Raw genomic sequence first — 12,996 nt, 5'->3', positions numbered from 1 at the left:
AGACATTACAGAAACCACTGAGCCCAAATAGCACACACCTGTAGTTTACATGAGCTCGTTACAAGTGACGTAACCTCTCTGCACAGTGATAAATCTCCCACGTCGAGAGAGACAGTCTTTTGGCGTAATGGTCTTATTGCTATACTGGGTGGAGCTGTGTGGTGCGAAGCACTGGGAGGAGCATCTGTTATCTACACATTACAAGGCTGCATATAATAAGAATGGCAAGCAGAAAACTACATTACATTTGTGAATATTGTATTACATTTTAAATGATATAGTTGTATGCAATGCCCAGAAAATATTTCAGATGCCATCACTTATTTCACTGACCCACTGTATAATTGATGATTAGGTACAATATATTACTAGAACATGAAAGATCCAGTCTGTTAGTACAGAAAGTAGAGGAGGTTGTTTCAGAGTCGTATAGTCCCTTATAGTGAAAATAATTTGGGTTAGTATGTAAATCCTTTGTAGTTTTCCACTTTGCAGAGTATATGAAGACATAATAAAGAGAGAGAAAATAGTTTTCTGTTGTTTCAGTGTGAGCTGATGTCTGTAGTTCTGTGCTACGTTTTCTGCAGTTTCTCTTGTCTCAGTGAGAAAAACTGCCTGAACATTGTTTATTTCGAAAGTATTTCCCAAACAAATACTTTATTGGAGTTTGCAAAAAAGTTAAGCAGCTTTTTTGGGGGGGAGGACATGGTACAATAAAGATTTCAAGACAACATGAATTTGCTGAATTGCCATCTTGGGACACAGAAGAGCGGACAAAAGCTTGGGGATTTGCATGGATAATTGATATGCAGCTTGTCAGACAGTAATGGATTTCTTCTGTAAAAGCAAAGGGGATGCTCCAGCCTAATGCCTTTTTTCACACCATGCTAACATCGTCTACAGCCAATACTGGATCTCAAAAACCAACAGCGGCCTGTTTGTTGTCAGATTTTCTACATGGCTTCCATATGCATACATTCAAGATTAAACCTGGGTCATGAAAGATGCATCTCCTGTTCTTCTTATATAGAAGTTATATGTGGTCTGAGGTTCTTGAGTCTCAGCATCTCACATATATCAAATGCAATAGGATGCCCTGTATGCCTGTCTGTCAGCTGTTTTATTCTCCATGTGTCACAATAAATGTATTAATTATGTTTTTTTTTATTATGGTGATTCCTAATATTCTTTTAAGCAATTAGTATTTTCATATCCCATTCACCCTGCCTATGTTACCCATCAAGAGACTTAGATTATGAACGCCCACCAGCATTAATTATCTACATTGATTGGCAGTCAGCTAACACAGTGTATTGGGGATTGGGTACCCGTGTTGAAAAATGCCAGAGTAGCCGTGTCCTTGTATAGGTAATTGATAGAAAAGAACATTTAATGAAATGAAAACGTGCATTAAATTAACCATGCATATTAATATTGTATATGTAGAATGCATAACTCAATACATTCATTCACATTGCTCTCATAAGATCTGCAGACGTGTTTACCCTCAGAACCGCACAGGCAATAACAAAAAACTAAAACCGCCCAGATTGTGTAAAGTTACTTTCAGATAAATGCACTCCCAGCTGTGGGATTTAAACAGCCGGCTGCCCCGGCTCTGAAGCAGTGGAGCGTAGTGTGGGATTTCTTGTGCAAAGTATACTGCGGTTTTCAAACTCTGTTAAGCATTTGTTATTATATTTATTTATATTTATATTTATTATTATTTTTTATCAAAGGAGTAAACACAAGTTTCCCTTTTAATATTCTGTATTTCCCTGCACAAGTCCCCCGAAGACCACCATTGTAAGAAAGAAGAAAATGTAAATACTAAAATCTATAAGCAAAATGCATAGAAGTCAATAGGTGTAACATATACAATGAAACACATCAAATAATAAAATGAAACAAAAAATATTAAGAGACAAAATACAAAATTACAAAATACTTCAAATAAATCCTCATAATCATAGTCATGAAGGTTGCACTGTTACTACAGATATGGTTTGGGAAGCTTTGCCCAAAAAATATATGCAATCTGGAGCAAGCCATTTTCCATCTTTGCGATTGAGAAGAGAAGCGAAAAATCCTAACACTACATGAAACTTATACCATGATGGGGCGGTCGGCATTGGATGAGTGGGAGTTAAAAGAAATTGTCCTGAAATTACCCATTCCACTGGAGTAATGTTTGTGTGATCAACTATTACAAAGATAATTTCAGTGAAAGGTATTTTTTTCTCTCTCTAGATTCATGTGCTTAGCTGTAAGAGTATTAAAGATCAAGTTAACATGTTTTCTGTAGAGATCTTTGTGGTTTTATTTTCAGATTTTGAGACTATAAAAAATGCATACAAATATGTAAACTGCATAAAAGCACTTTTTATGGAAATTAGTACTTCTTAATTAGTTGAGACTTAGCAAAGATGTGCGGTGCGTTTTTTGTCATAAATAATGCACACAGAATGGTTAGAAATGAAAAATGCCTTCAAACAGGCAGTAGGGCCAGCTTCAAACTGTTTGAAAACATTTCCTCCTGAAATGGTATCTTTCATGATTTGATTTGTATTGGCACATGCAAGCTTGTTAGCTGATACACTTGGGTTAGTACATAAAGAATCTTAATAATGTGTGATTTTTTTTTTTACTCCAAAACAAACTACCCGATGAGATTAGAAATATGAGTGTATAGGCCTCCCCTATAGCAAGCTAATACACTGACAATAGGCTCTGTGTACATTTCTCCACTGTTTCCAGGTGAATCATCTTTGTCTTTATAACCAATGTAAAATGCAGATGATTTAACTGTAGGATTACATATTTTTAGGCATTTCCTTGACATCAGTTTTTCATTGTGACATGTTTACTGCACAGATCACTAAATGTCCGCTGTTTCCCAATGGCTGGAATCGTAAGATAAGACCACAAGGAACAATATAAGTGACAAACCCATTTAATGTTCAGGCCGTTAATCATGGCACACAAAATGACTTTCTTTATTTGATGTGTTTGCACAGAGGGCGTTTCATTTGATGTTGTCTCTGCTGTTGATGAATGGCCTGTTGCGGGTACATGCGGTTTTTGCAAAAGCACAGGGGAGGTCAGATCAATTATTTCAGAAAGTGAAACAACCACTGTCTGAATGAAATTGATTCAGTTTTATTAAAACACGACCTGTACCTAACCCTCTCTCTTAGTAACTAGCTGGGTATCTAAATTACATTTTGAGTGAAGTGGATATCTAAGTTGTACTACTAGTTTGACAAAGCTCACCAAACTATTTTATCATTTTGAACTTCAGAGGTTTACTGTTGTTAAGTTAATACAGCAATTAAATACACTTCCTTTTAATTCCAAAACAAAAATCGCAGTTAAAAGAATAATGTTATGTATTCTTATCCTTGGTCAGTAATGTCAATGTTACTCATACACATTCAATAATGATATTCCTAAAGGAATTTGGATTGAATACCTGAAATGATACCAAGACAATTCTACTTCTGGTTAAAATAGAATTTGAATTATTATTGTTAACATGGAGGGAGTGAGTTTAATTTTCCCAGAATTCTTATGAAATTCAAAGTTGTCCTTGTAACTAAATATTGTCCTCAACAAGGTGAGTTTTAAGAATGTAATACATTTCTGCTAGGTCTTTAAATGAATGCCTGAAGTCACCCAATGAAACCCTCAATGTTAGAAAACTGGAAAAATGGGGGTGTTCTAAAACTTAGTGTATATGATCTTATAGAAACATTAATAAACATGAATAACATTTCAGAAGAGTTAACCTTCCTGCAGACTACATACATTTACAGTAAGCTTATTCTTTGGATAAAAAATCTTTGTATCACAGATCCTATATTAAACTTGAAATGGAAAAGCTGTCTAGATCACTATTGTGTCTGCAATTTTTATTAAGTTAAAACTGACAGGAAGGGGAAAACATTGGTATGTATGTATGTATCTTTCTCACTTTATGAAGGAAGCTATTAATCCTTTCAATTAAAGTAAAATGGCCAGCAATTTAAAAGCAATTAAATGGCAGTTGATTAAAATAAAAACTGTACAGATTTATAACGTTAATTGAATCCAAATAGAAATTGATTATGTTGAGTCAATTAATTGCATTAACATGATTTCCCCAAGCTTGAGCCTACTGCCTTCTGCAATTTGTACATGGTGAGTGTTGCAACCTTCACACCATGGTTATTGATTGTGTCTGTCTTTGGATGTTAAATAAAATGTCTGGTCAGCACCTAACATTAATTTATAATGGACAATATTATGATATTGGTGTTGTGATGGTACTGTGGTGTCAGCAAAATACAAACAAAAAATAGGTCTAGGTTTGTATGTTTTTTAGGCTGAAAAATGCAGCATGTAGCCATCCTTTAAGTTTGCTAAATGAACATTACTTACAGGCAGACAGACGTTATGAGACCAGACAGTACTCTTGAGCGTAAACTAAACTAAACTACACTAAAGGTCTCAGATTGCATTATTGGATGCATTGATGTCTCAGGTAGTCACGATTAACATGTTTTTTACTGATTATTGAAAACCACAATATAATGTGCTGAAGGTGAGGGACTAGACCATGGGAGCAGGAAATCATCACACTTCTCTTATGATTTAAGGGAGTTTGTCAATGAACAGGCAAACCTTAACAAACCTTTGCTGTAGCATTGCAGAACAGTTTTCACATATCTTTAAGTTCTGCTGACTAGTCCTCTGTTGAGTTACATTTTGACTGACTGAAAATAACTAAATGTGATTACATTTTATCATAATTGGACTAATGGACTAATTGCCTGGCTTCACAATAAAAAAAAAGAAAAATAATACTTCTCAGTATTTGTGGAAAGAATTTATGACAATAGAAACATAAATGGTGAGCTGTTTTATATATACTTTCAGAATACTTGTGTGTATGTATTGTGTGTGTACAATAACTTGGCAAAACATGTTTTGTATTAGCACATACAGACAAGCTACAAAATCTCCAGACTTTAATATGGCCATGAGAGTGTGACAGATCACATGTGGCCAAAATTATTTATGACATTTGTATAATGGGACCTCAGGTGCTTTACTTGGACATAGTTTGCATTAAAAAAAAACCAGCTGCTTTTGTTACAAATTACAAACTGAAGATGCTGAGTTAATAAACTAACCTCTGGAATGTCTCTAAACCTGTTTAATAATAAATGCTGGATAAATAAATGTCAGTATCTTTTTGGCAGCCTGGCTTAAGAAGAAGCCTGTTAAGGGAATAAAAACCTCATGGCTGTCATGTGCAATATGTAGTTACTCAGCCAGGAAAGCTACCAAGAGGTTTATGTAAAAAAAAATGCAAGTCACTTTTTATCCAGCTGTATACAGATGATTCTGTGCGGTGCATTTAGAGGTTTATTAATAGCACAGGGCCTAGCACCACAGAGATCACTGACACTCTGAAGGCTGCAAGCCACCCTGTCTCCTGACAGTGTCCGATACTAAAGAGCCTTAAGGAGCTCTTGGTGAATATAGCGATTCATTTCTTTGAGAGCAAATGTTCATGTGAAGTTGGGCTTCTTATAAGTTACCTTACTCGGTAATCAGGTTCGCAGTCGGACTGCGCAGGCATGAAAAAAGGAAACAAAAATGATCTGCTGCCTCATTCATGTTTTCAGTCATTGCTGCACATAGAAACGTGCTGAGGTGGTACTTTTGGAAAAGTGAAAAACAAAACAAAAATTAAGTTTGAGTTAGTACATTGGATGGTTAGGATTTGACACCTTTCCCACTATCAAAAGTGAATGGAAAGTGTTATAAGATTCATCCCTGAAATGTGAAGTGAATACTTCTGCATTACAGCTGAGTAAGTGTAAGCACCGAACCTGATAAATGGCCCTCCGTGCCAGATCTCTTTCTGCAGTCCTGGGTGTTTTTGATCTCCATCTGTTTCGTGATTATTGGATTAACACCAAATTTTCCAGCTGGTAAACTATGTCAGAGCATTTTACAGGAAAGGCATCAAAAAAACTATGGAAAAACAATGAAAGGACTAGTTGCTACAGGAGACACTTTTAAAAACTTAGCCAAAAATAGCATAGACAGCTTTCCGCTAAAACAAAGGTCTTCTTATTGTGGTTTGGCTTCTTGTAGGGATCTTGATCTTGGCAGAGATGTTTAAGTAAAGAAAAAGGTGATGTCAGTGTAATGGTATTAGGTATATGTGACTCTTGCAAATGACAAAGGTCTGGTGCTGCACAAAGTATGCAAACACTAGGGGCCCGCCTCTTTGAGCAACCAAACTGTTTCCATTTGCATTACATTTAGTAGGAGATGAGTAGAATGTAATTCACTGATATTAAAGTGTGGAGAATGTTGGTTGGTAATGTTGGAGAATGCAAATCCCATTATTGGTTATGGCATTCGAATATGGAGCTTACCAACCATTAAGGCCTTTACTTTAAAAGGGAAATTAAAATAAAGAGATTAAAAAAATAATGAATAACTTTGGAAAGAGTTATCCTTCATGGACAACTACCAAAATGCACAAAATAGGCCAGTGTTCTTCAAATCTAGTCTCCTCAAGTGCCAGGGCAGTTCTTTAGGTTCCAACTGAGTTTTTTTCAATTCCTTTATCAACCAATTGAACCTCTTTCCTAGGTTTAATTCAGGTGTTCATTTCAAGCAGCTTCTGAATTGTGGCCCTTGGGGACTGGGTATGAAGAAAACTGGCGCAGACCAATGGCTAAACTGTTTTCAAGGTTAAACCAGATTAAGGATTGAAATCCAGACTGTGGTGAACTGTCAGAATTTGTTAGAGCTAAAACCCCTTCTCTTTCACCCTTCACTTTCACAATTTTCACCAAATATTCAAATGTTGTTTTTTTTTTACATTCACACAGAAATGGCCTTGAACAAACATTTTGCAAAACCATATTGTCGAAAAAAAACATGATTTATTTTAATGGACAGACTCGATTTCTTAAAAGGTTATTGAAGAATATCTACTAGATCATTCCAATTCCCTTTCCTTCGTATAGCTAAGCTCTTATTTCCCAAGGTATGAAGGAGGATATGAATTATAGAAATCTGGTAAGAAGTAGTTCAAGCATTGCTGTATTGTTTTTTATTTTTTCACCCAGACTTTTGTGAATGTTGTTAAAAGCATCAGTGGAAAAATGTGAGCTTTGCCCATGAGGGGGGTGAGCATTCGAGGTGAGCTTTGAAAGGGGAAAAAAATTATCCCGTGCAATACCTTTGTCCCAAACGAAATGAAATTCTCCACTCCTGTCCCTTTGCTTCATAAATCTTTAATAGGATTGATATTTATAGGTCTAAACTCATTTATCAGGAAGGCCATCATTTATTTATCCGATTGTCCCACAGTAGCGAATGGACCTAGCCTTCTCACCCCTCTTCAATTAAATACAGATCACTTTAAACTGTTCTTATTTTGTGCATTTAGGTTTCATTATACAATATTTCTTTGAGGAGGAAAAAAACACCCCAGGCTCCGCTTTGAAGTCATTGTTATAAAGGTGCAGTTTTGTAAATCCCAAGTATGCTGCAGAATGTCAACTCCTATTGATCTAATGCTTAATTTTGCACTGCGTGAAAATTTTAGCTGAACATGACTACATTGTAAAAGCTCCCCTGTGTGGTTTATAACCCATCGTGGTCATGAGAGCCACAGTGAGCTCTATTCTCTGTGCCTTCCTCAGCGCTGGAAAAAAATAAGAAAAAAAGACTGGTCATGCTGAAAATGCAGACTTGGAAACATCTATTGAAATTAGTAAATGTAATATTTTTTCTGGACTGTATGGCACAGAATGGTATGAATAGAAATAGATTCAGATGGAGCTCAGAATTGGTTAGTTATTTTCAGTGAACAGTTAACTGGAATATTATGACTCAACTGTATTAAACAACTTCGACTGTCACAGCTGGCAGCTGTTGCCACGCACCATTTTTAGGTATCTCTAAACCGTGACGTTTCTAGAAATCTCCTGATAGCGACTGTTAAAATAGCTTTCAGCAACAAGTTTAGACATGAGCTTTGAGGGGAGAAGAAAAACAAACATAGAAAAGACGTTATCTGCAAAGGTAACAAATAATCACGCTGACAGAGGTGAAATAGTGTAGCACGCTTCATTGTGATCAGAGGGATAGCCCTTTTTACGACTAGATCTCCAAGGAGTCCCTAGTAATATTTATAATGCCTGCACAGGTGTATTGTAAGAGTACAATAGTGAGTTATTGCATTTGTGTAGTTTTAAAATATTTTTAATCCTTCTGTAAATATGCATTGCTTTTACTTTATTAAAGTGTGTAGAGACAGTGTATTGAAAGCCAAAATGAGAAAGATAGCTTGTTGGCAGGGTATGTAATTAGGTGTGGGCCAACCATGGGCTGTAGTAAGAGCTGCACTGCGTTGATAGATGGACAAACACTGTGCCATTCCTCTCGCAGGGTTATTTGTGCCGACTGCAGATGAGCTTGTCAGTCAGACGGATTCCTGGTTTGCTGTTCTAGTTCATCCTAGATGTTTTACACAGCAGACTTGTTCAATCGATCCAGCTGGCAGCTTTAAATTTGCACTCATACATTGTGTATAAAACACTTGCACACCACACATCTGAAAATACTTGAAAGATACATCAGATACTCTGTTATAGAGGTCAGGATTCCGAGGAGGCCAAGACATGGTTCAGTACGATTACTATACTCTATTTTGTGACTGCATATTTGTTTGTGTTGGTAGATGTATGTCTCCTCACATTCCATCAGTAGTATAAGTGTGTGGAGGTGCAGTCTCTGTACAACATGATCCCTGATGCACGCTACACTAGTGTAATTCCGCTTTCCAGTTTGGCACTGAGCAGCCACATAACAAGTCCCCATGTAGTCTCCTCTGTTCCAGGGTGAAAAGGTGAAAATGGCATGGACAAAAATGAAGGGACCCTCAGCCTAATATTTTGTTGCACAACCTTTAGAGGCAATCACTGCAATCAAATGTTTTCTGTAGCTCTCAATGAGACTTCTGCACCCATTAACAGGTAGTTTGGCCCACTCTTCCTGCGCAGACTGCTCTAGCTGTGTCAGGTTTAATGGGTGCCTTCTCCAGACTGCAAGTTTCAGCTCTTTCCATAGATGTTCGATAGGATTCAGATCAGGACTCATAGAACGCCACTTCAGAACAGTCCAATGTTTTGTTCTTATCCATTCTTGGGTGCTTTTAGCTCTGTGTTTTGGGTCATTATCCTGTTGGAGGACCCATGACCTGTGACTGAGACAGAGCTTTCTGACACTGGGCAGTACGTTTCGCTCCAGAATGCCTTGATAGTCTTGAGATCTCATTGTGCCAGGCGCAGCAAAACAGCCCCAAAACATAACCGAGCCTCCTCCATGTTTCATTTTTTCGTCTGCAAATATAGAGCTGATGTGACTTGCCAAAAAGCTCCAGTTTTGACTCATCTGTCCAAACGAAATTCTCCCAGAGGGATTGTGGCTTGTCAATATGCATTTTATCAAATTCCAGTCTGACTTTTTTATGTTTTTCTTTCAAAAGTGGAGTCCTCCTGGGTCTTCTTCCATGGAGGATACTTTCACTCAAAAAGTGACGGATGGTGCGATCAGAAACTGACGTACCTTCACCTTGCATCTCTTTGGCAGTTATCCTTGGTTCTTTTTTTGCCATTCGCACTATCCTTTTGTTCAATCTGAGGTTGATTTTCCTCTTGCGGCTGCACCCAGGGAGGTTGGGTACAGTTCCATGGACCTTGAACTTCTTAATAATATTTCAACTGTTGTCACAGGAACATCAAGCTGCTTGGAGATGGTCTTGTAGACAATTGTCCTTTGCTTTCTCTGGTCCATGTTCAGTGTGGCGCACACAATGATACTAAACGGCACAGTGACTACTTTCCTGGATTTAAATAGGCTGAATGTCTGATTACAAGATTGGAGACGTGTGATACTAATTAAAGAAACAAATTAGTTTGGAATATAACTATAATCCAATTATTTATTATCTTTTCTAAGGGGTACCAACAAATGAGTCCAGGCCATTTTAGAATATCTTTGTAGAATGAGCAATAATTCATCTCTTTTCACAGCTTCTTTGCTTTATTCTATAACATACCAAAGGCATGCAAGTATACATGATGCAATCGCTTTTAATTTCATCATTTTTCAGGAGGAATGAAGCATTATTCAATGAGCTGTAAGGGTACCAACAAATTTGAGCACGTCTGTATTTATATTGTATTCTAAATATATTGCAAATATTTGAAAGCATATACTTTACATATATGACTTTTCCATATGTGTTTAAGATGTTGAATTAAAAAAATTGGGAATATGCATAACATTTATCATTCATTATACGTCCTTTCTATTGACTGTAGACAGAAGATGATTTGCAGACAAAGACGTGCAAACAAGATCTGGACATTTGTTTCAGAATACGCCAGTAACACTGGATGGACTCATTGGGAATAACCGACTGTGTTAGTTTAATTTGTTTATTTAATTTGATTAGTGTTAATGATGTGTCCTGCAGACAGGTCCTCTTAAATTGATTTTCAATCCTCCAACGAAAAAAAGAGTTTCAAGGGACAAAATGTAATTCTTTATTAACATTCTCAAAAATATATAGTTTTTTGATATTCAATCAGGTATACTACACATTTAATATAACATTTTGTATGCATATACTACCAGTCAAAAGTTTAAAACACCCCCATTTTTCCAGTTTTTATTGAAATGTAAGCAGTTCAAGTCCAATGAATAACCTGAAATGGTACAAAGGTAAGCGGTAAACTGCCAGAGGTCATTCAGATGGTCAGTGTAGTGAAGAAGAAGAAGAAGTAGTTATTTGTCTTTATAATGAAATGCAGAGATGCCTTTATAAAATCTGTTTAACAAGATCCTTTATTTCATTACAAGAAATACAGCATTTCATGTTTCACATCAGCCTAATTGATCCACTAATTATGGATAATTGTGAGTAAAACTATACAGACAAAATCCAATTAATTTCAAAATAGAGAAATCTTAGTTGTAAAATTGCACCGTTAACAAGAAAAAGGAAACTGGGTATTACTGCCTGGAATGAAAAAGATTCAATCAATGCAAAATTTCTTCAAAATATAGCAGTTTTGTTTACTTTTACTTTAAGAGTACCTGTGCAATAGGTATGCATTCTTTAGGGGCTTTAACATTGCATCACTCCCAACTCTCTATGGGCTGTAGCTAAGGATACTTTGCACCAAGAGATTGACTAGCAAGGTGCACTATAGAATCACACAGCATCGAAAGTGTCCCCCTGCAACCAAGATTATGCTGGAAGCATTCAACTTATTATTAAAATAGAATACAACATAGTCTTCCAAATACAGCAAAACTTATTGTTCTAAATGTCCAAATAGAATTACAAGGGTTGTTTTTCTGCCCTACAACCAATTCCCTATTACTCCACCCCCTTAACTAATGGCCAGCATATACACTCTTAGTGTTTTCTACATGTTATTTTGTAGAAAGGTCTATTTCAGCAGTAGAAAAAGATGTTGAATATCAAGTGGTGCATTTATCCTGACAGCAGTCTTGCCTTAATACATTCTGTGACTTCCCTGGTCCGTAGTTCTGAAGGTGCTTGCCGTGGTATACTGCACGTGTTCGCTGTATCCGGAGGAGAACGAGGAGGTGGTGAGGAGGGCCCTGGAGTACAAACCAGAGAGCAGCAAAGTGCAGCCTTATAGGTAAGATATTTGGAGACACCAAGGAACACTAGACAGGAGTATCAACTGATTCTGCAGTGCAATTACAGCACGGAAATTGGTTGGAAACCACTGCTATGCAAATATTTAATTCAGACCATAAGAAAATAAGCACTGACTGAATGTAATAAAGGCAGAGTAGTGTTAGGTACTATTAAAAAGCAGCAGGCTGACCTTTTAAATCCCTGCATAATAAATTACTGCTAATTTAATGACACATATTTAAATTTTGTAGGATGTTGGCAGTGCTATGAATACTTGTGGTTTTCATTCTCACTTTCACGTCAGTTTTTACCTTCACCAGATCTGATTACTAGTAAAATTAAATTGCTTTCCCAGTCTGCCATCTCAGAACCATCTGCCAGGGGGTAACAATGACAAAAAACCATCTGGTATTAGACATAGCAGATGCAAGACCACAGTCCTAGAAATGTGAAAGGATCCCTCAGAAAAAATGCACCATTGAACTTGGTCAGCTTTTAAAATGTTTAAACCCATACAAATGTGATCACTGTAGCAGTTCTCTATGCTCTATGCATTGGTAGCATTTGCACAGCAGGATAGTTGTACCCACATTTATCATGGGAAGCAATAAAACACTCTACTTGCCAATAGAAAAAATAGCCTTAAGCAAAACAGTATACGTTAAAGCACTACGTTTGCTGAATATGATGAAATGCAATACATTTGTAAATGCATAATAAAATTCTCTGTCTCATTAAGTCCCATTCATGAAAAGTGATTGTAGAGGTTCTGGTATCCTTGGCTTCTTGAGATAATCATTAGAAATTGATGGACATAAAAAGAGTAGTCTTGGCCTACCCTAATGATTTTTCATGGATTGTACTACACAATGTATATTCCCCCCAAACAAAATACCTAGAAGAAAATATAAAAGACTGCATAAAAGATTAAATAACAAGCTCTGCTGGCATGACCTGGAAAAGAGATACTGTACATTGAAACCCTACCTGAAATGGTGGCAGCTTTTTAAGCATTTCTTACACCTTGTGTGGATGGTCTTCATAGTGCCAGTGGTTTCTTAGCCTCCACTGTAACCTTATACTCATTTGAATCTTCATTGCTTACTTATATTGACTTTGCCTTTGAACCACTTCCCTTAAATGCTACCACTTGGGGGGGTGCTTGTGATGGCAGTTCATTTTAAATTCTAGTCTCAGACTATGTTGATTTTGTTAAAAATATATGCTTTTTAAGGTTCTTT

General features: G+C 36.7%; 1 protein-coding gene across 2 annotated transcripts in view; it reads left to right on the top strand.

Annotated features, from left to right (window-relative positions):
• The window catches only part of LOC136766735 (putative methyltransferase NSUN7), a 49,298-nt gene that overhangs the window by 25,138 nt on the left and 11,164 nt on the right, over positions 1–12,996 (top strand). For both annotated transcript variants that reach the window (XM_066720501.1, XM_066720502.1), the window contains exon 10: positions 11,636–11,753. In XM_066720501.1, coding sequence (XP_066576598.1) covers positions 11,636–11,753 — 118 coding nt within the window. The remainder of the gene's footprint in view (positions 1–11,635; positions 11,754–12,996) is intronic.

Source organism: Amia ocellicauda, chromosome 13, assembly GCF_036373705.1.
Source record: "Amia ocellicauda isolate fAmiCal2 chromosome 13, fAmiCal2.hap1, whole genome shotgun sequence".
Classification (NCBI taxonomy): Eukaryota; Metazoa; Chordata; class Actinopteri; order Amiiformes; family Amiidae; genus Amia; species Amia ocellicauda.
This window is presented reverse-complemented; position numbering and strand designations above follow the sequence as displayed.